Source organism: Microtus pennsylvanicus, chromosome 17 (assembly GCF_037038515.1).
Source record: "Microtus pennsylvanicus isolate mMicPen1 chromosome 17, mMicPen1.hap1, whole genome shotgun sequence".
Taxonomy (NCBI): Eukaryota; Metazoa; Chordata; class Mammalia; order Rodentia; family Cricetidae; genus Microtus; species Microtus pennsylvanicus.
The window spans coordinates 23,259,219-23,283,572 of record NC_134595.1 but is presented as its reverse complement, the minus strand read 5'-3'; the positions used below and the strand labels follow the sequence as shown (position 1 = coordinate 23,283,572).

Here is a 24,354-nt window from a genome sequence, read left to right as displayed (position 1 = left end):
GATTCAATGTAACCCATTCCGGGCACTGAGGACTTCATTTTGTGGCATACACTCTTATTCTTTGGAAAACACTTGAAATTTTTTTTTCTTAAAAAACAAACAAAAAAAAACCAGTACTTCCCAGAAATTGATTAACAGGGCTAGACAGATATCTGTGTCTAGTTTTTGGAAAACAAAATGCCAGTAAATAGATAAAGAAGCAGTGTTTTAGCTTCCTTTCCTCCCAGTGTGATGAAAACCACTGAGGAAAGAGGTTAAGGCATATGGAATTTATTTCAGCTCGCAGTTCAAGCTCGAGGGCATCATGTCAGAGAAGTCGAAATGGGCGTATCAGATTCATCAGCTTTCCCATGTTTCTGCAATGAAGATGGTGCAGAACCCAGCAGCCATTTACTTCCGTGCCTCCTTGGCTTCTGTCTGGGCACCAAACGGGAGTGAGGTGGCAGTCTGTCTTCAGTCTTGTGACTCATTGGCAGATCTGTGACTTGAGGCGTATGAACGTTCTCAGTGAAGTACTTCGTAGAACAAATGTCACGCGATTCTATATTTTAAGTATTTCGTGTTAAGTGTTCATAAAACACATGGCTTTGAGGTCTGTTTCCACCTCTTCTCATATGTAACATATGTTTGTGTCTTTTCAGACAATCACAAGGACTGCTCTGGTGTGTCTTTGCATCTCACACGTGTGCCGTAAGTGCCTCCGAGTTTTCCAGACAAGATCTTTAAGAACATAGAAGTGTTTTAGTCATCTGATGCAGAAGATTAATTAACCTGAAATTACTGGATCAGAGCAATAAATATTTCTTTCCTCAGTGTCAAGTGTCTGGGCAGGTGTCGGCCACATAGGCTTCAGTGTTAGATTCAGCAATGGAAGAGTCATCTCTAGTCTCTCACATAGTTGACTAGAGCTCTCCCTCAGTTTTTTTTCTCCTTCTTCACAGAAGGTAAACAGTTTAGATGACAATGTATTACAAGGAGGGAGGAAGAGAAAGGAAGAGGAATATTGAGAACAGGGGACAGGATTGAGGAGTGGGGACAGTGAGGAGACACGTTAAGGGACTAACTAGTCCAAAATGTGTAGGGCTAAATGGAAACTCAGGAGAGAGTTGATGTGGATGCATCCCCAAAAATAAGCTAATAATAAAAATAATAATAATAGGGCTTGTATGAAAGATGAGATTTGAGCCATTTGTTATTTCATAAACTAACCTTAGCAATAGCATCCCTCTGGCTATGTTTGTTAGATGACACCAACTGCACTTATATTGCTGACACTCGAGGGAGACAGCATTAAACAAGAACATGTGTATCACAGCGTTGGATCATGACAACCCTGTTCAGGTCTTCAATTAGTTTGCATTGTGGGGGATGGAAATAGGATGAGCAGAAGAGGAGGAAAGGAAAGGCGGGAAGAAAGAAAAGAAAGAAAGGGTGGGAGGGAGAGAGAGAGGGAGGAAGAGAAGGAGGGAGGGAGGGAGAGAAGGAAGGGGAAGAAGGAAGGGAGGGAGAAAAATGAGGAGAAATCAGTGAAGAGACATGATTTGGGACTGGCAAGCCTAACTTGTGTAGGGCTAACTGGAAATTCGGGACTGGTTGGTCTGGTTACGTTACTGGTAGTTTGTAAAAAGAATTCCATCATTTTAGGGGAACTTGGTTCTTTCTTAGGACCTTCCAGGGTGGAAAGAGACCTCAGATTATGGAGAATAATCTGCTTTCTTCTCTGTTTAGTTTCCAGTGTTAGTTAAATCTGCAACAACAATGAAACCTTTTTCCACAAACCTGACCTTGGTGTTTGACTGAAAAAGCAGAACACTTAGCATAAACAAGTTTTTTTGTAAAGTTAGCCACCTAGGAGCCCTTACCATATACCATCACAGAAGTGAAGCAGTTATTAAGGGAAAAGGGAATCATATGATCTATATCTTCTTCCCTCTTCTTCATTTTGGTTTATGTGAGAAACACATTTTAAAAACCATTAAGTCATATTTGTCCAAGTGGGTATTTTGGCTTTATCACAGAATTGAGAGAAATGCCATTTTTTCTTTCTTTCTTTTCTTTTTTTTAGACAGCCTTTGATTGCCGGCATGTATCTTATGATGTCTGTTGACACTGTGATACCACCAGGAGAGAAAGGTAATGACCACTTAGCATTTACCATTAACTCATCAACTAATGTATAAGAGCAGATTCACGGTACATTCTATAAGCTTATAGAATGATCAATATTTATGTATTATTTGAAAAATAAGCCAGTTTTTTAGCATCCTTGGATTTTAAATGAATTTTTAAAAAATTACTCTAAGCCAGTGATTTATTGGTTTTCCAATATTTATTTATAAATATGCCAAGAATGAAGGTCCCTGGGTTGGTTATGTGTTGTATAAAGACTCAATTTTATCTTACAGACAAGCTATTCATTCTTCAGATGTAGAAGTTTAACTGCACAATGTACAGTGATATAAACTATTAAATGGATAGGTTCAAAATCAAGAGTATAAAAAAAAAATCCAGCACAGCTCAGCCTTCGTATTTAAATACAGTAATCTCTCCATTTGCAAAATGGAAATAACAACCTAGGCTTTCAAGATAGCATAAAGCTACAAGAATATATATGGCATCATTGATCCAATGAAAATGTCACATTGAATGTGTTATGTTTGTTTGAATGGGAATCTTTTAAAGTTAACGTTTAGTGTAGTTTATCTATTACTGTTTTTAAAATCTATTTTAAAAGCATATTTTTTTAATATTTGTTATTTGCTAGGAAAAAGGAAAAGTATATGGAATGAGTCCATTGGAAATATGAGCTACCAATTTAGTGATTCTAGGTATTTATATTCATTTTTTAAAAATTCTTTTTGTACTAACATAAAAACAAATTTAATTTTTTTAGCAAAATTAATTTTAAAAAAAAGGTAACAGATCAATCCTTTGTCTTCATACAGAGTACTTTGAATTGCTCCTTATCATTCTTTTGTTAAATATAATAAAACCTTGAGGAGAAATTAGAATCCAAGTATATTGTATGAAAAAAGATTTGAATAAATAAATACGAGGCACGAGGCTCATAATGCATCTTTATAAGATGTCTGGCACAGAACAAATTATTATGTCTGCTGGGTAATGAATAAGTGTTTGTTTCACAAGAAAACCAAGTGCCAGCACCTGAGACTACTTCACACATACTTTCAATTTTTTTTTAAAAAAAAAAAAGCAAAAACATGTTTTCCAACTGCATTATGACTTCTGTCTGTGTTTCTGTTTCCCACAGTGGTGAATGCTGATATTTCGTGCCATTATAACACGTATCCAATGCATGTGTTTGCCTACAGGGTCCATACTCATCATTTAGGTAAGAATGCAAGCTGAATGTTAAATTATAAATATTCACCCTATGCTTGCTGGCTCTATAAACATAACATTTGAGTTTTTCTACCTTAAGTACAATTTTATCAAATTCCTTGAATTCTTACGTGATTTCATTAAGATGTCAATACTTTGAATTCTGAAACTATTTAGGTTTAATTTTTGAAAAGAGAGAAAATATGAGGTATGGATTTTGCTATTCTAAATGTTTATAACAAATTGCACAATTCTGACTTGTGTTTATTAAGGTAAGGTAGTAAGCGGATACAGAGTCAGAGATGGACAGTGGACGCTGATTGGACGCCAGAGCCCGCAGCTGCCGCAGGTACGTAACTGCCAGCCTAATGCTTTTCTTGGCACTTCTCTCGGGATGCTGACGATGCTTTCCTTCTGAGGAATATTTCTTATGAATTCCCCGAGAATTTTGTACACTTTCCTTTGATCCTGCTCAACTCTCCAGCTTCCCACCGATCCACCAGACCTCCCTACCCACCCGACTTCAAGTTCTCACTTTTCTTGCCTCGTGGTTTTTGTTTTTGTTATGCTCTCGAGATCAGTTTATGTTGCTGGCTACTCTTCTGAGTGGACCCTACCCAGGAATGCGGTCAACCTAATCAGGTGTCACACCATTAAAGACAACGAGCTCTCCTACCAGCAGCCCCCAAATGACAGTAGTTTCTTGGCTGGTGGGACTTCACACCTACCTCTCCCGCCCGTCTTCTGGGATTCTCTCTCCCTCGAGCTTGCACAGGTCTTTTTCATGCTGTAATTTCATATGTGAAACTGCCCTGCTGTGTCCAGAAAGGACTGTTTCCTTGAAGTCGTCCACCACCTCTGGCTGGCAGTCACAATCTTCCGCTTTCTCTTCTGATGCTGTCTGGTGTGATCTAGGCATCCTATTTAGGACTGAGCATGCCAACCTGTCTTCTTCTCTGCTTGTTGGCCAGCTGGGGTCTCCTTGAATCACCGCTTGCGCAAGGAAAAGCATTGTAATGATGGATGAGAGATGCACGGATCTGTGGATGCAGTAATGTCATTAGGAGTCATCTTGATATGCTGTCAGCAAATCCTTCCCAACATTCAATCGGTTACAGAAATTTCTTTTAGTCTTATTGGGCATTGGGAGCTGTATAGATAGATTTTGTTTATTTTAGAGTCTGGCACTTGTGCTCTAATGTGGCATTAATGAATTAAGGGAGAGCTCGTTTTATCTGGCAATGATTTGTGCAAGGATCAAGAGAGCTGTCCGTGTGTCTGTCTTCATCTTCTCTACGCACAATGCTCCAAACCTCGTATTCCAGCATGTAATTCTGGGTACTTGTAGTCATTTTAATGAGTTGTTATACTTGTCTTTCTGGGCAGGCTTTCTACCCTGTGGAACACCCAGTAGATGTTACTTTTGGTGACATCCTGGCAGCAAGATGTGTGTTCACTGGTGAAGGAAGGACAGAAGCCACCCACATCGGGTAAGATTCTGCACTGCCCCTATTCCAAGACAGTATATCATAGGTTAAGCCATTGTTGTAGGTAATAGTTATCTCCAAGAATGAATTAGACGCACCTTGCTACCATGAGAAATTTCAATGAAGTTGGATTATATCACTCCCAAGCTGATCGGTTTGGAAAAGTCTTAGACTGTGGCCTGGCTTGTGCCTACAACATTTCTTCCTGCCTCTTCATTCCTTTGCATGTTGTAGTTATGAAAGACCCTGTTTCTACTTTGGACTTGTCTTAATAAAGGTAATGAATAGTGAAAATTTGTTTTCACAAAAACCCATTTGCCCTTATTTTAAAGTTAATCAAACACTCAGACCCGTGATTCTTTCTTTCTGCTGAATCAGATTTCCAGTCTGTAATTATCAGTTGCTAGTCTACTGAGTATAGTATCCATCCCCTTTCTAAAAGTGGATGGCAAGACATAACTACTTTTCAAAATTCTGATTCTCCATCAAGTAATTTTAATTTTGCCATAAAATATATTGACAATTTCTAAAGCATTAAGGTCTCTTCAGTAATATAGATTAGATATTTAAAATGAGGTGCAAAGTGTCTTAGGCTTTCTGCTAGGAAAGAATGTAGATTGCCAGGTGGTTGTGCACACACCTTTAATCCCAGCCCTTGGGAGGCAGAGGCAGGTGTCTCTCTGTGCGTTCGAGGCCAGCCTGGTCTATAGAGCAAGTTCCAGGCTTCAAAGCTTCAGAGAAAGCTTGTCTCAAAAAAAAAAAAAATGCATGTGCTTCCTTTTCATGTTGAACTAGGCTCAAAGATACTTACTTAGTCCACTCGGAAGCTTGAGAAGTTACAGAAAGTAAAGTTGATGTAGAAAGAGGGTTTTCAGAGGAGTGCTAACTGCTGACAGGGAACCACATGGAGTAGAAGAAAGCAAGGACCAGGGGAGCATTTGAGGATTTTTCATGTTACTGTAAGACCAGTTTTCATTTCTTTGAATGGGGAAACAGTATCAATTTGTATTAAAGAAGCAGCTTTCCAGTGCCTTTCATATTGTGTGAGGTTTCTTAAATTCTGGGAGAAGGCTGGAGCAAACGAGCAAAATTATTGAATTTTCATAAAAGAGGGAGGCTTGACAAGATGGACGCAATTATACTGGAAAGAGGGAGTGGGCTGCTCCTTCTGTAACAGTCTTTGACACTTGAGGGAAAGCTAGCCACAGCGTATTGATCAGCTGATCTCCGTTCTGTGCTCTTGTGGGCCCACAAGAATGGTAGTTAAGTGCCAGAGGTTATTCTGTTAACCTTCTCAGTGAGTAAACAAAGCAGTTCAAAATAAACGCTTTCAGGGCATTCCGTGTATTGATTTGCAAGCTTAAGTATGAGGAAAGTAGAATATTTTTGCCTCAAGGACCTTAACAGTTTGGGTAGGGGACTTACAACCCTGGCCGGATTCTATCCTTGAAGTTTGTTCTCTCTGAGGTAATTTCCACCATGGAAATTAATGGCTTGTTCGAGTGCCAGCGTGAGAAGCCAGGGTGATCTCTGGGGGCCTCTTTCAGTTTCATGAGTCTAGAATAATTCTAGTCGTTTTAAAATTGTACAGTTTGCTTTCAGATAATACCCTAAAATGATGATACTACTCTATCCTTTAGTAACTCTCTTGTGAGATAAAGTAAATGCAATTCTTAATACAAAAGAAATAGAAATGGATTATAGGAAATTAAGTTATTTGGTGACTCTATATTTTGGATAATAATTTATACTACAGATACATTTTTTTCTAGAAGAATAACAAACGAATGAGACAAGTTTGAGAAATCTAATCATGAATAAAATTTTTACTGTAATTCTGCTTGCCTATGGTACTTAATGTGCATTTCCAGTTTAGAAAGATAACGTTTTTAGTGTTTCTGTGTTTTGTACATTAACAGGTATAATCTCCATAGGATACTATAGGTTCACAGGTGAAAAAGAAAACAGTGAATGTGTGTGTGTGTGTGCGTGCATTTGTGAATGCGTTCCTTATTAAATTATACTCTTTAAACTTCCCTCCCATCTAACATGTACATGTATAGGCAGGCAAGTCCACTGGATGAAGGTCTAACCCAGAGCTTGAAACAGTTAAATCATAGTTCCCCCAAGCCTCATGACGTTTTTCGAGAATTATCATCCTAGACTTTGGAAGTTTGACCTACACCACCCCAAAACCACATTGAGTTTGGTCCACTAGTAAGATTTTCAGTTGAGTCATATTTCAAGTTAAACTCTAGTAAACTTAACATTTTAGGACTAGATAAAAGTTTGCTTAGACTAAATAAGAAGGTGAACCCAAAGAAAAACATATAGGCATCCTCCTGAATATTAACCTTCATCAGGTGATGAAAGGAGACAGAGACAGAGACCCACATTGGAGCACCGGACTGAAATCTCAAGGTCCAAATTAGGAGCAGAAGGAGAGAGAGCACGAGCAAGGAACTCAGGACCGCGAGGGGTGCACCCACACACTGAGACAATGGGGATGTTCTATCGGGCCACTGATCCTAGTTTTTTTATATGTGGAATGGAAAAATGATGTGGTAGGGATCGAGTCATGTTTAGCAGGAGCAAGAGACAGTGGGAACAAAGTGGGAATGAGGAGGAATTGTTCATTAGAGTGTATAAATTTTTAAATGGACAAGAAAATAGCTTTTCATTTTCTCTTAGACAAAGTGACAATATACAATGATAAACATTTTAAAAATAAATAAATTTCAAGTATCTGACTATGAAAAAGTAATATTTCTGCAAAAAGGTAGATGCGCTAAGGTGCCTTAATTATTCTCTGTTATATGAGCATGCTAAAACATAATATTGTTCCTAATAAATGTGATGAATTAAGATGTGTCCGGCAAAAGAGGTGTTCAAAGTATATTTTAAACAATATATTTAAATCTAGATAAATTAACAAATATACTCGAAGTGTATATATATATATGTGTATATATATAAAGTGTCATACATAAATATACATTTATCTTAAAATATAAAATGATACGTAAGACCCCTCAAAAGTTTATACTAACAACATTATGCAAATGAGTTTGTGAAGATTTATGTATTTATGCCTAATGGTGGTGCCTATTTTACATTCAGTGAGATACTTCTCTAAATTAATTTCAAATGTTTAGCCAGGTTTAAACAAATAAATAGGCTCTATTTAAGTCAGTCAATTGAGCTAATTAAGTCAGCTAATCATCCTAGAAGTTTGTAGACTGAAATGTCTAAGTCCTGTGGATCATCAGGTCGCATTTACCTGCTGGTCCCTCTTCAACTCTGCTCCCAGTCACCCCACACGTCTTTCTCTTGTTGCGTTCCTTCTCCTTCAGTCCCGACTCTCTTCCAAAACGCTCCCCTCCCTACCTCATGTCTTTTTATGAATCGACATTGTAAAGCACAGCATTTGCAAAGGGGAAGGCGCATGATAAATAATGACTCCTTATTGTGCATCTTTAAAAGCGTGTCACTTTTATAAAATAAATTATTTGTAATTTCATATTAACTTCCCAGGTTAGTATGACCCAATTTGGCTCTTTGTAAACCCATCTTTTGTTGGCAATAAGAAACAGGACTAGGGGAGGATACCATTAAGCTGGCAGAGTTTCACTGCCTACACTACAAGACTGCAGACTTGGAAGTTTTCTAATGTTTCATTTCAGAATAATTGGCACTTTCTCAAATCTTCATTATGTGCCTTTCTGTTATAAAATAATTTTATAAAGGCCCCTGTGACACTGAAATAAACCATAGATACATAGATACAGATGAATATTTTTTAGAAATACCACACAAAAAGCAACCTATATACATTTGAACTAAATCGTCATTCAGTAGTATGCTATCAGAGCCTGTGTGTTGTATTAGAACATGATAAGTTACACACAGTTATTCAGCAAGGTTATTCTTCATCATTCACCATTCATTTCTTGAGGTTCCCACTCTTTCCAGGCTCAATAAGGCACATCAGATAGAAAACTACTGATATTTAGTGTGCCGGCATAAAGAAGAAATTATCACCCAGGCACTGGGTTGTGACGGAAGTGCAGTGCTGCAGTGTTGGAATGTTGCTGGTACCCACGGCCGTCGTTTCAGTGAGTGCAATGTCACTTGAGAGTGTTTAAATGGCCAGGAAGCACAGCCTTTTCTACCACTGTGTTTCCATGTGAACAACGATTCAGATCGGCAGGTGAACTGCGTAGGTTGACCTCTGTGGGAAATAATGGTCTGTGTCAAAATCCTCCTCGGGTGTCCAGAAAACAGTCAATCTTGTATGAAGTGAATTTTGATTTTCAGGAATACAGAAATCAGGCAGAGTGAGATATGGATTTCTTTTTGTCTTATTTTTGTTGTTTGATGAAAAGAAAAAACATGAAAGATCGTGGAATAAAGCTAGCGAGCTGTGCCTCTGCTGAGATGGTTGATTCCTAACCAGCCTTAGCAGGTGACGAGCCCCTGTCACGCAGGAGGGCCAGCTCAGTTCCCTAGACTACAAGTCCCGTTAGTAGTAGATGGGAATTAAGCATGTCCCTTTTCATTCTTCTCCAATGAAGTTTTCCTCATAGTAGCCATTATTTATAAATTATTTATCCACTCTTCTTCACATCCCAGAGTCAGTACCTCCCTTTAACTGTATTGGTGAGTAGAGGAATACTTCTCACAGAATTGCGTGTTTAAAGATTGAACATACTCATCCGTCTCTAAGATGAATACATACCATTGATTGCATTAGTGTATCATGTGAATAGATAATGTGTGTAGTGTGGGCACATATGTATAATGTATGTATACTTTTACACGCTTCTGTGTTGTTTTTTTTTCAGCGTAGCACATGGTAAGATAGTTCATGTTAGAAATTGCTACGTTATTTTTATTTTCACAAATTTACTTAAATAATAAACTATGATATTAAGAAGTAAAGAACAAAGTATTGATTTTTTAAAAAAAATACTTAATCATATTCATTTTCTTAATTTTTACTTGTTTCTATTTTTGTGATTATAATTACATTTATCCCTTCTCTTTCATCTCTTCCATTTACCCACCCTTGCTCTCTTTCAGATTTCTGACCTCTTTTTTTCACTCATTGATATAGCATGCGTATATGCATATACGTCTATATTCCTAAATGTAACCTACTCAATGTGTTGCTGAGAACTGCCATGTGGGTGCTAAGAATTAAATCCAGGTCCTCTAGAAAAGCAGTTGTAGGGATAAGTCCCGCCCCTTAGGGGGCGTGTTCGCCTCGGGCTAATGTCTGCCTATAAATTTGGCGAGCGTGCTCCGAGCTGTCTCTTCTACTTTCCTGGTCTCCGCGGGAACGGTGGTTCTGTAAGTCTATTTCTACATTAAAACTATATATATTTTTACAAACTGTCTGCATTCGTTTACACCGCTACATTTTGGCGCCCAACGTGGGGCTATTTTGCCCCCGACTCAAGTGGGTAGCCCGCTAGCTAACACAGCACCCTCCCGAGTGCTGGGATTAAAGGCGCAGACATACATACAGATAGACTATTGTATACATAAAAAATAAATAAATATATATAAAAAAAAGAGGGGGCTGGAGAGATGGCTCAGTGGTTAAGAGCATTGCCTGCTCTTCCAAAGGTCCTGAGTTCAATTCCCAGCAACCACATGGTGGCTCACAACCATCTGTAATGAGATCTGGTGCCCTCTTCTGGCCTGCAAGCAGTCAGTGTTCTTAACTCTGAGCCTTCTATCTCTCCAGCCCCTCGGCCGCCATAATAACACACTTCTTCCAACAAGACCACCCTATTCCTAATAATGCCTAATAATGCCACGTTCTTTGGGAGCCATTCTTTCAAACCACCACATTCTACTCCCTGCCCTTCCAAAGGCTTGTAGTCATATCATAATGCAAAAATACATTCAGTACAACTGCAAAAGTCCCTAGAGTATATCACAATCCCAAGCTTTTTTAAAAGTCTAAAAGTTCAAAATCTCTCTTGAGATTCATGTAATCTTAACTCTTATCAACTTTACTCACTTATAAACATCAAAATTAAAAAGCAGATCACATACTTTGAACATGCAATGGCACAGGATGTACATAACCATTCCAAAACCTAGAGAAGGAAGCATAGTGAGAAAACACTGGACCAACGCAAGACCGGAAACCAGCTGGACAAACTCCAAAACCTGTATCTTCATGTCTGATGTCAAAATGCTCTTGAGATCTCCAGCTCCTTCCAGTTTTGTTGAATTCAACACACTTCTTTCTTTGGGCTGGGTCCACTCCCTGTTAGCAGCTTTTCTTGGCAGATATCCCTTGGCTCTGCCATCTCCAGCATCTTGAGGTCTGCAAGGCAATCCAGGTCAACTTCACAACTTTACAAAATGGCCTCTCTAGGCCTCCATTCAGGGATACACCTTAGACATTCCTGGTCTCAGAGATCTTTACACACAGAAGCAAATTCCATAGCCCCCTTTTTCTGCTGTTTTCTATGGTCTTCTTCTCTACCTAAGTGTGGCTGTTCTGGAACCTGCTCTGTAGAACAGGCTGGCCTTAAACTCAGAGGTGTGCCAGCCTCTACCTCTGGAGTACTGGGATTAAAGGCATGTACCACCACACTCTACTCTAATTCCTTCTTACAAATTGGAAATTTACCTGGGTGGGACCTTGCCCTGAGATCGTCATTCCGTTTATTCCATTTCTTAATCCATTTATCTCCTTTAACACAGGATTTAGCTCTATTCCACTTCCTCATGCCCCTTTTCTCAATCTGTACATTTTGTCTTTTTATTTGCTCAGACTGCTCCTTTTCATTAAAAACTTTTGTTAGAGATGACACTAGTAACCACAAAACAGAGTCTACATTAGGCTGTTTTGAGATTTTCTCTGCCAATGGAGTTAATGGAAAACCCTTCACCCTTTAGCCTCAGGCAGACTTTTCAGACAAGGGCAAAATGCAGTCACATTCTTCACCAAAATTTCACAGGAATGATTTCTAAACAGCATCCTAACATTCTTCTCTTCTGAAAACTCTTGAGCCAGACCCCACAGTTCAAATCACTCTTAACACCACTGTCTTTTATCCTTCTATTGATATGGCCCATTAAGTAGCATTTAAAGCATTTCACTGCTTTCTTAACTCAAACTTCCGAAGTGCAAATTCATCCAAACAAACACATGGTCGGGCCTTTCACAGCAATACCCCAGTTTCTGGTGCCAATTCCTGTCTTAGTTAGGGTTTCCATGGCTGTGAAAAGACACCATGACCACAAAAACTCTTATAAAAGCAAACATTTAATTGGGGTGGCTCAATTACTGTTCAGAGGTTCACTCGATTATGGTGGGACATGGCAGCATGCATGCAGGCAGACATGCTGCTGGAGAAGGAGCTGAGAGTCCTCCATCTTGCAGGTAACAGGAAGTGGACTGAGACACTGGGCAGTATCTTGAGGATATCTGAGACCTCAAAGCCCACTACCACAGTAACACACTTTCTCCAACAAGACCACATGTACTCCGCAAGGCCATAATTCCTAATAGCACAACTCCCTTTGGCGCTCATTTTCTTTCAAACCACCACAAATAGATATGGAGAGAGTGTACAACCTTGCCTTGTTTCTGATTTTAATGGAAATGCTTTGAATTTCTTTTCTTTTAAGGTTAATTATTAGCTGCGAACTTACTATAAATTGCATTTATTATGTTGGGGTATAGCCCTTGTATCCTGTGCTGGTTAGTTTTATGTCAAATTGACAGACGCTAGAGTCATTAGAGAGGAAGAAGCCTCAATTAAAAACATGCTTCTATAAAATAGGGGTGTAGGCAAACCTACAGGGAATTTTCTTAATCAGTGATAAATGGTGAGGGCCCAGGCCATTGTGGGTGGTGATCCTGAGTTCTACAAGAAAGCAGGCTTAACAAACCATGTGGACCGAGCCAGTAAACAGCATCAGCTCCTTCTTCCAGATTTCTGCCCTTTTTGAGACCTTGCCTTGACTTCCTTCAATGGTGGACAATGATGTGGAAGTATAAAGCTAAATAAACCATTCTCTTCCCTGTTTCCTTTTGTCGGTGTTTCATCACAGCATCCCTATTTAGGACACATCCCTAGTCTAGGACTTTTATCATGAAGGGCTATGGTTTTGTCTTTCAGTATGTTTATGCAGTGTATGACATGTATTGATTTGCCTGTATTGAACCAGCTCTGCATCTCAGGAATGAAGCCACCTTGAGCACGGAGGATAATCTTTTTGATGTGTTCTATAATTTGGCTTACAAGTATTTTATTGAGAATTTTTGCATTTATTTTCATAAGGGAAAATTGGTAAAGATTTTGTTGTTGTCTCTTTGTTTGGTTTTGGTATCAGGGTAATAGTGGCTTCATAAAAAGAATGAAGCAACATTTTTTCAGTTTCTATTTTGTGGAATAATTTGAGGAGTATGGCCATTATGTCTTCTTTGAATGTCTGCTAGAACTCCATGCTGAATCCATCTGACTCTGGCTTCCTGTTGCTGGTGGCAGGAGCTTTTAATTAATGTTTCTGTTTCACTAGGGGTTATGGGTCTTGTATTAATCAAAAGGTCTCTAGAGGAACCGAACATCTAGAATGAATCTATGTATATAAAAAGAGAATTTATTACCAAAGCTTATAGGCTCCATTCAGCTAGTCCAACAATGTCTTTCTGCTGATAGGAAATCCAATAATACAAGAGCTGTTCATTCTAAAAGGCTCTACGCTTCTACTTACTTTCAGTAATTCTTGGAACCCCAAAGAATCAGTTCTAATAGTAGCCAAGGGATGCCTTAGCATCATAGATGAACTTGCCAGTTGAGAGTGAGGGCAAGCAGGCAAAAAGCCAAAATTTCTTTCTTCCACGTCCCTTTAATATCGGACCACCCATTCCTATTAGTGCTCATGATTTTCTGACTTTAGGTGGCGTCTTGACGCCATGAAGAAGCGCATAGTGAACAGGTGTTTGCTTGGGATTGCTGCACTTCACTGTTTGCTCTTCTTTTCCCAAAAAGGTCGTTTAAATGATGTAGATCAGATTTGCAGTAAGAAGCCCAAATGATTTCTGAAGCATTATCAGAGCTTCTCCTTGCTGCAAGAGCCAATTCCTGAGGTCTCCCAGGGGCCATATGTTTTCACAGCTTACAGGAATCATATCCTATTTGGGAAAGATTTTTATTTTTTTCCCCTTTTGCTGATGTCATCTGTGTTGCTATGGAAAAGAATTGATTGCCGCCTGACGCTGCTGGAAAAATCAACACTGATGAACATCTCCAGAGCACACAGTCTACTTTAGAGCTGGTTTTTGATTAGGCTTGCTAAAAATTGTTACAACAGATAACCAAAAAAGAAATGTTCTTTTTCCGGCACTATGTTGCTATACATCCTTCTGAAGTGCATGGATACAAAGCCTTCTCAATTTCCACAGAAAAATCTTAAATACCTGGTAGCCTCTGTTGACTGAGGAAGAAAGCGTGCTTTGTAAAGACTGGGTGTTATTTCTATTACCTGGAATGGTTTTCTTAGAAATAGCTGTTTCGTTGTTTTAAGCATCTATGTTTAGCATTATCTATCAGCTGTGCAGTGTTACCTGTATTGCCTGGGTAAGATATGCACCCTTAGAAGAGGTTAAGCAGAATTCACTGGGACTCTTACATTTCTTGCTCCTTCGCTCTAGTTGCAAGGTCAGATATCGGGGTATACCTACGATGCTTTAGGTGATACATTGTTACGGGAGGTCCTCCCAGTCCTCCAGCCTATCGCCGCTGAGATACCAGCCTATTGGGGCGTGGTCTCTCTCCCTTTAAAAAAGCGGCCACTTCCCTCTCCTTAATTTTGACAAAGCCACAACCAGGAAGGGAGTCTAGTCGCCGGCCGGCGGCGGAGCAGGAAGTGAAGAGAGAGAGGAGAGGGAAGTGGCCGACCACGCCCCAATGGGCTGGTATCTCAGCGGCGATAGGCTGGAGGAGTGGGAGGACCTCCCGTAACAGTACATGATCATGAAAAGGAGGCAATGAATCCAAAACAAGTTTCTAGATACTGGACAGTAAGTGTACTTGTATGTAATACGTGATGTTCCTATTGAGGTATTTTAAATTTGACCATCTGTTCTAGTTTTGTTTCTGCTGAGTTGATAATATACCCTGATAAAAAACCAGCTTATGGAAGAAAGCTTTGGTCTGTTAGCTCTCAATTCTGGGTTAGAGACCATCTCTGCATGGAAGTAATAGCAGGTAGAAATTGAAGCAGATGGTGACATTTATTGTCAAGAGCAGAAAGAAAATGATTGCAGGCATCTGTATTCTGCTCACCTTGTCCTAGCTCAGGACCCCAAAGCAGGGAACGATGTCACCCAGGGTTGGACTGGTTCTTCCAATCACGAGACTTCCAAATGGTCTTGCCTCCAGGTGAATCTAATCTAGATCATTCTGATTGAAACACCCTTTACAGATGTCCGGCTTAGCCTTTACTATCCACTTGTACAGGCTGTAGGCATCTGAGTGTGAAGTCTTTTTTTTTTTTCCTGGTTTTTTTTTTGATTTTTTATTTATTTATTTATTTATTAAGGATTTCTGCCTCCTCCCCGCAACCGCCTCCCATTTCCCTCCCCCTCCCCCATTCAAGTCACCCTCCCTCATCTGCTCTAAGAGCAATAAGGGTTCCCTGACCTGTGGGAAGCCCAAGGACCGCCCACCTCTATCCAGGTCTCCTAAGGTGAGCATCCAAACTGCCTAGGCTCCCCCAAAGCCAGTACGTGCAGTAGGATCAAAAACCCACTGCGATTGTTCTTGAGATCTCAGTATTCCTCATTGTCCTCTATGTTCAGCTAGTCCGGATTTGTCCCATGCTTTTTCAGACCCAGGCCAGCTGGCCTTGGTGAGTTCCCCATAGAACATCCCCATTGTCTCAGTGAGTGGGTGCACCCCTCGCGGTCCTGAGTTCCTTGCTGAGTGTGAAGTCTTAATTGATTGATGGACTGCCTAGATCAGATTAGTATAATGTCTTGCATTTGGGGAATTTTCTTGATTCTTAGTTGATATAGGAGGGCCCAGCTCACTGTAGATGGCGCTACCCCTAGGCTGGTGGCCCTGGGCTTGTAAGAAAGCTACCTAAGTTTGAGCCTGCAAATGAGCCAGCAGATAGTGCCCCTCCATCATTTTTTGCTTAAACTTACTCCTTGAGCTTCTGCCCTGAATTTCTCTGTTAGACTGTAACCCGTAAGTTGACTCACGTCCTCTCCCCCCCTAGTTTGCTATTGGTCAAAGTGTTTTTCTCAGAGCATAGAGATAAACCAGAATACCAGATGATTCTAGCTTCGTGAATGTTGATAATTACAACAGTGTAATTTATTAAAAATGTAATTTATTTATGGGTTTGGGAACATGGATGGTAAATAAAGAATAAAATGATTTGGGAGGGGAAAACTGCATCTCTGAGCTATTTAAATACCATTTTCACCTGTGCTATTGGGTGACAGGCACAGAGTACCCAGCCATCAATACTCCATTGTTAGGTGGAATTACACCTTCGATAATGTGATTTGGGTGTTTGAGACTGTGATACAGATGCGGTTTTCTCACTGCTGAGTCCATTGTTGGCAGATTGACTGGCTTCACTTTCGCTGCATGAAGGATGTGTTTTGTACGAACTGTTTCTTAGTGCTCTGTCTACTTGATTTCCCCTACAGTGGCACATCGAGTGATGAAATGTGCAACCTATACATTATGTATTACATGGAAGCCAAATATGCAGTTTCCTTCATGACCTGTACACAGAATGTGGCTCCGGATATGTTCAGAACTATACCAGCAGAGGCCAACATTCCAATTACTGTCAAATCTGACATGCTTATGATGCATGGCCATCACAAAGGTGAGTGGGATATTTAACAGAGTATCACATGATCGTGGGCTCCATAGTTTCATTTGTTGTCTCGCTTGATTATATGATGAATCTAAAATCATTTTAGCATCTTCAGTCGATCATTATGCATGCATAATATTCCCTCTCTTTCTTACATATGCAGTCTCTACTTGCTTATGTCTCCATCAAAGCAGTCAAAAGAGGTCACTGGGAAAATGGTTCTGTTGGTACAGTAATTAGTATAAAAGCCTGAGGCCCTGAGTTCAGATCCCCAGCACTGGTGTAAAAAGCTAGACACAGTGGTACACATCTGTGCACACTAGGAAGCAGAGACAGAGGACCCTAAGCTCTCCAGCCCAAACAAATCACGGAACTCCTGACTCAGTAGAGGACAGTGTCATGAAAAAGAAGAGTTATTCAGAAAGGCATCCAGTGTTGACATGTAGCCTCCACAAACTGATGCATAGAAACATCCACATACACACACACACACACACACACACACACACACACACACACGTGAATATATACACACTTATACAGTGCATATACACATACACACAAACACACACACACACACGACAAATATTATCAGCCAGTGATGAAAAGACTGTTAATTTTGTGACCAATCCCACCAATATAAACCTCTCTTCATATAATTTCTGTGTTACTTTAACCTCATTCTTTCCGTAGGCAGAAATGACTTTATATGATTTATAATCTGTACCATATCTTGAAGAGTGAAAATGCTTATCCTTTCCAGCCGTATCTGCCTAATGTGCCTTTTCAAGTAAAAAATAATTCTTGATGTTCCTGGTCTTTGTTCTTGGAGTCTGATTCTCAGATTCATGCTTTAGCTTATTGTTCATCTGCACAATGGTCCTCCTCAATGGCTATTCCTTTAATTTAACATTGTAAAACACACACCCGGTCTCACTGCATGAAGTTGTATCAGGCTTTGACTTTTAGGCCACTGCAAGCTCCCAAATCATGACATGGAGACTTAGTATTGGGTATGAGTGCTCAGCCTGTATTAGGCTCATTTCTAGCTAGTTCTTTTAACTTAAACTAACCTGTTTCTTTTCATCTACCTTTTGCCTTGGGGCTTTGTATTTTTCTAGCTATGCTCGGGGTGGCAGAAGATTGTGAATGAGCACATTTCTAACATAAAGATTCTTGATAATGTAATCAACACAAGATTCTGAGTGGTATTGCTGTTTTGGTGGCCAAATCCCAATAAACTAATAAAGTATGTAATATATGTTGATAATTCATGCTCAACTTCTTTAATTCTTTACAGAAACGGAAAACAAAGACAAGACAGCTCTAATCCAGCAGCCAAAGCATGAAGGGGAAGAGGTATTGGAGCAGGGTACGCATCCTTACTTCTGTAATTATCCTATGAAAGTATTTGTTGTCCAAATAGGCAGCCAAATTACGAAGCCATCAAATAGTTTGTCTCTTTATCAACCTCAAACCATATCATGACTGTTCTTATATGATGCATAATTTATGAGGAAATGGCCAGTTGTGCTTAGCCACAAGAGCAAAATTCTTTAGTGTGATTTAGTGGTCTTAGGCTTCTCTGTCTTTGCTTCAGTTTCTTTCCTATTGTAACTTTTTAATATAGTTCATAGACATACAAATAGAGCCATGAGAAACAAGCCTTTTGAAATCCAGTAAACTTTTCCATTTAAATTATGATGTTTATTAACTATATTTGCCTTTGAAGCAAAAAGAAATTGAGAACTAAGCCTGCCTGTTTCTGTCGCTCTTCTCTGCCCTCAGCAGGGCAGGACGGCCTGCTGCTATACACTCAGAGTCTTGTGTTACATTGCCGTGAGTTAAGAAGCATCACTTTTCCTGTGTCCTGTGCAGTAGGACTGTTTATAGCTATTATGTCATAAACTATGTGTGCTGGCAGTGAGAAAGCACTCTCCAGAGTTTTGGTCCTCTTGCCAATTTTTTAGAAAATAATGCTTTGTTTTAGGTATTAGAATACATCTCCAAGTAATTCATTTCAGATTAAATATGATGTTTTTAAATATTAGCTTAATATTAATGCAATAACTTGTCAATATAAGACAAATAAGTAAATGTTTTCTATAGACAGTGTTTGAAAGTTTGGGCCAAGACCTCAGTGAAAAGAGCACTTGCTGAGCAAGCGTGAAGACAGAGTTCAGATCTCCACCACTCACATAAAAGGCAGGCAGGCGTGGTAGTCCATCTGTAATCTCAGAGCTTGGAAAACCAGGACAAGGGATTCCCCGGGGCATGCTGACGAGCTAGACTAGCCAATGGAGTGAGCTTTGGGTTCAGCAAAATAACCTACCTCAGGAAAATAGAGCAGAGATCGGTTGAAAAAAAGCCTGCATCAGTCTCTGACCTACACACATGGGCACACACACCTGTGCACCCATAAACATGCAAACACACATAAATGCATACACACCACACTCACATATCCATGCAAAAAAAAAAAGAAAACACCTTATTAAAGCAGGGCATTCTAAAATATAGCTTAGCTTCAGGTGTTTCTGTGTTTGTGTTAAATCTAAAACAGGGAGATGATTTTGCACTAAAAACCTGGGGGTATAACTTAAAATAGCTAAATGTATCAAAGTCCTGTTGATACATTTATAAGGAGTGCAGAATTCACAGCCTGATTACAGGCACTATTAACAGAGCTTACAGTGACTATGCTGAAACTTGCCCAGATTTACAAAGAGTTATTTTGGCATTGGATACAGTTTGAATTCATGCCTTTGAAATAGTTCGTGCACTCTTAAAATTCCTGCACAACTGCGAATGTACATGTGACAGTGTTGAATGAGAGCGCCGTTTGTAGATGCGTAAGGCTGGACTATCATTTCCTCTTCACGTTAGTTTAGTTAGTTGGTCAAGGTTAAAAACCAAATCATTCTTACTTTGAGTCGTTGTTGTTGTTTTTATTTTTGTTGTTTTGTTTTTTTGAGACCAGGTTTCTTTCTCTGCGTAGCTTTGGAGCCTGTCCTGGAACTTGCTCTGTAGACCAAACTGGCCTCAAATCATTCTTACTTCTAATCACTAAGATTGAGGGAGTTTCAGCTATACCTATTGTTATCCCTTAAAACACCGAAAAACCTTCATATTTGCCTTTGTTTCATAGCATCAAACTTTAAATATGCCCAGACTCTCATGAATTCCAGAGAAGAATTTTCCTACTGTTTCTATTTTCTTCTACTTATAATTAGAAAAGAAAAATACTGTACGGAAAGTAATATAACTTGGAAAGAACCATACTTCTGCCTCAGTTTTGGAAAGTAAGCCTTTGTGCTCCTATGTTGGAATGGCTTTATCTATTATCCCCCCAACATTCTGTGAAGTAATAGCTCGCAAAGCCATGCCAATGGCCACTGCCGTCTCTGTGTAAGCCCACTGGTCACTGAAGGCCATCAGCTAAGGACTAAGTAGAGACACAAAGCTATGCACATTCATACAGATTATCTGATATATTAATGAGGTCAATCTATTTCTTTACAGTGCATAGGATGGATCTACTCATTACTGAGAGAACAACCTATTCTTCAAAGAGACATTTATTTGCACAAAATATCTATTTATTTCACTCCCTAGGAAGTCATGCTGACCAAATAGCTAGTCGGAGGACTGTAATTATTCAAATAAATTACCCCCTGTGTCATAATTTTTAAAGTAAGCCCTTAAACTTAACCCAGGATTTTATTTTGTTTGTTGTTCTAACTCAAATTGTTCCCAATGTTTTCCTCCAAATTTTATTAACTCTTTAATGGTTTTGCCTTCAATAAAAAATAGACGTAAATTATTTGTGTAGTGCCAGCCACAAACCAATAGATAATGTCTATATTAGTTCCACAGAAAAGCTTAAACTGTAGTAAAGAGTAGAACAGTTGTTAAACAAGAAAACAACATCAGGAACGTGTATGTGAAGGCAGGTTCTGTACTGCTCACCAGGTACAGGTTGTTCTGCAAATAATTTATGTAGTTCTACACACATACATATGTGTATGTGCATACACATCAAGTACTAATACACTACCTATCTGCAAACCTGCATATAGGAAGTATGTATGAAGCATTCGTTCACTGGATTGACATTAGGTAGAGAAAATACAAGAAATATAATAAATACTATATCTTTTTTAAAGGATAAACTTTACTAAGATCATAAAAGTGCATGGGGAACACTCAGATTCTGTCAACTGAAATAAAAGATGTAGCTACAGGAGCTGGAGAGGTGAGTCAGTTTGTAAAATTTTTGCCATACAAACGTGAAGATCTGAATTTGAATCCCAGCACCCACATAAAAGTAGATGTGGTGGCATGCATTAGTAACCCCAACTTTAACAGGGTGGAGATGGGGGAACCTTGGAACTTGCTGCTTATCTAGACTAGTCAATCAGAATGTGTCTCCAATGTGGACAAAAAAAATCCAGTTAAACTCAACTATTCTTTTAACATGGCTTCATCCAATTCTTTCTTTTCTTTGAAATTCTTACCACTAAAAATCTAGCTATTAACTCCAAGAACATTAATCTTGACTGAAAATCAGTTGACAGATGAGTCACATGAAGCCCTGTGGCGTGGTCTCTGTGCTTACTCTTGGCACACTGGCCTTCTACAGTATCCATTGCAAGCCTATCTCAGACCCTGTCTCAAATGGTGTCATTGCTCAAACAACTACATAACACTACTACATAAGAGATTTATTCGTCCAGTTGTCTTAGATAATACAGGAACTGAAAACATTTTAACAAGGTGTTCCACGAGTCTGCAGGGCTTCTTAAATAATGGTTGCTTTGAGCTTTAAGACACTATTCAGGAAAGAAAATAACTATACAAACTATAAATAAACAAGAGGTTGTTAGCACAAAGAAAATCCTGAATGTGAAATATATGTGTTTTATATATATATATATATCAAATATGTATGCATTCATATATATATTATATGGAAAAATATATTAGACCATTATTTATCATTTATAGTCTCTTTTTAAAACTATTATATCATTTATATTCCCTAATATAATAAAAACTGCTGGCAAGGTTGATTTTTTTTTTCCAATGCTGAGAATCAAACCCTGGTAATGTTAAGCAAGTATTAGCTACTAAGGTACATACCCAACCTGTAACAATTGTTTTTAATGGTAGCATAATTAGGTTATACTGCTATTGATCTTTAAATATCTCCTTTCTCCATGTATGAGCTTATATGTGAAAAAATTAATTAATGTGTTTCCATGCATAAAGATAAAATATCACCATCCCTTAAATCATTGTGAAGAATTACCTCCATATATGAGTACAATCAGCAGTGAATGATTACCTGTATTTAATAAGTCCAGTAAACAAGTGAACTAGCGCCTGCATGTGTAATAAGTACAGTAAATTAAACATGAGCTCTTATATATGTGTGAATTCAATTACTGTGATTCTGGGTGGAGGAAATGAGTACTAGCAAGCTGTCTGAAAGGAAGTGATGCTGAGGTTTTCCAGAGCAGTTGTGGATACACTCACAGAGAGCCCTCATTTCTCAACTGATACGTTTAGAAAACGAATGTATGTTTTTAAAGTTTTCCTTATTTCGCTTCACACTTGTTTGCTGGGCCAGAGAGACAGCCTGATGTTTCTGTCAGTGTTATTTAGAAACCAAAAGCTTACCTGATTCATGTGAGAATCTATACAAGTGTATGTAGAAGTGTATGTGGCATTGCTATCCTTAAAATTCTGAATACAATGTTGCTCTTAAATTATGTCGCTTGTAGTGGTGTGGTCCAGTGTTTTCCCCAGCTCAAGAGAGAGTGGAGAACTCAAATGTCCAATGCCAGCACATCCTCAGAATGGGGCCTCTTCCTCGGGACAGCGTTTCTTTCGCTGCAGAAAGGCCCGTCGACGTGTTTTATTCAGTTTGCTCAAAACCCCTCTCACTGTAGTCTCTGTGTCCTTGTATAATCAATCTTTCTATGCAAAGGTCAGAGCGAGCAGCTATTATCCCAAGGCAGGGAGAACAGGACAAAAGCACAGTTTGTAGAGGGAAAACAGTCCGTGACCCCAGGCAGTTAAAGGTCATCAAACACCTTCTGTGAAACAGAATAATTTCGCAGTGGTTTTATGCTAACAGAAAATGAATTTTCATTGACATGTTTTATCAAATAAGCAAAATCAAGGAACCGGGTGGCAAGTGAAAGCCGTAACAGTAGACTAACACCGCTTCCTCAGCTAAGGTCTGGTAAACTGTAGGTGTGAGACACACTCGGATGTAGTAGCTGAAACGTATAATTCTTTGCCTTGTTCAGAATAAGACATTCGTTTGATCTCCTTACAAAGTACACGTGATTTTAATACTCTTTTCTTAGCTGATTCCAAGGACCCTCAATGTCAGTTAGCCCAGTTTTAAATACTCTACAATTCTTGTATATGGTCTCATTTGCTAAAATTTATCAGTTTGTTGTGATTTATGAGTTACTCACAAGTCTTTATTTATTGAACTCATCTATCAAGCACAATTTTAAATACCCCCAAGCCTCTCGGAAGCTGAATAGATGCTGTTTAGAATTGGTTCCCTAATAACAAAATGTGAGTGATCATTTATCACACGGCTGTACTTCCCATGTAGATCTGTATGCATGGTAACTGCAAAAGCTTAGTCCTAGCTGATATTTCTCACCTATCTCCTACTCTCCTGTAATAAGATTCATTTCATCTGTGAGCCTTGAGCTGGGCTTCATGTGATCTCCTTTTTAGTACTCTAAGGCTGGAGAGTAAATGTTGTGAGTTCATAGCAAGTAAACAGTCAACAAACCAAATCAAATTTGACCAATAGAGAAAGTCAGTTCCGACACAATCGTAAAGCCAAATATTAAACTGGTTTTTTTTTTTAATACTTTCTGTTTCCATTCCACACATCCTTTTCGTTACTCAGTTATCTTACAGGTTAGTATTGGTTTGTTTACATGTTATTACTGTGGAAACCTGGCATATCTTGTCAGTAGTGAAACTGCCAGTGAACTGCATATTCCCTCTCTGTGTACCATGGAAAGCACAACCCAGCGATGGGAGCACTGTGCTGTGTACAGTCAGCACCAGTGACTTCTGCTATCAGTGGACGTTTATATTCTAGAAAATTGCTAAGAGGTTCTTAGTCATTTTAAATTGTCAAATTTTTACTTATTTACTCTAATGTGTAAGACTGTTTTACCTAAACATATGTAAGTGTGCAGTATCCACAAAAGACAGAGGAAGGCGTTGACTCCCCTGGACCTGGAGTTCCAGATGGTCGGGAGCTACCGTGTGAGTGCTGGGACCTGAACCTGGATCCCCTGCAAGAGAAGCCAGTCCTGGTGACTGCTGAAACATCTCTCCAGCCCTTGCAGCTGGCCATTATTTTTAAGGTGAATTATCTGCCTCAGTTCAGATTTTACATTTTCTATAAGTTAAAGACAATTGGTTTTTTTAATCTAATTATCTTTATTTAAAAGTAACTTCACAGCAATTTTTCTCTTTTATTTTTTTTCCATTTTTCTGTCTTTTATTTATTCTTTTTTTTTTTTTTGAGACAATGTCATTCTCTACTCCGAGCTGGCCTGAAATATATATATATAGCCAGTGCTAACCTAGACCTGTACTCTCCCAG

The 24,354-nt window shown here is 39.0% G+C and overlaps 1 protein-coding gene across 12 annotated transcripts in view; it reads left to right on the top strand.

The window, feature by feature from the left end:
- Positions 1-24,354, top strand: part of Pam (peptidylglycine alpha-amidating monooxygenase) — a 299,077-nt gene that overhangs the window by 210,967 nt on the left and 63,756 nt on the right. For all 12 annotated transcript variants that reach the window (XM_075951994.1, XM_075952000.1, XM_075952003.1 and 9 more), the window contains 7 exons: positions 642-690; positions 2,066-2,133; positions 3,272-3,352; positions 3,615-3,691; positions 4,729-4,832; positions 16,525-16,709; positions 18,001-18,072. In XM_075951994.1, the coding sequence (XP_075808109.1) occupies positions 642-690; positions 2,066-2,133; positions 3,272-3,352; positions 3,615-3,691; positions 4,729-4,832; positions 16,525-16,709; positions 18,001-18,072 (636 nt within the window). The remainder of the gene's footprint in view (positions 1-641; positions 691-2,065; positions 2,134-3,271; positions 3,353-3,614; positions 3,692-4,728; positions 4,833-16,524; positions 16,710-18,000; positions 18,073-24,354) is intronic.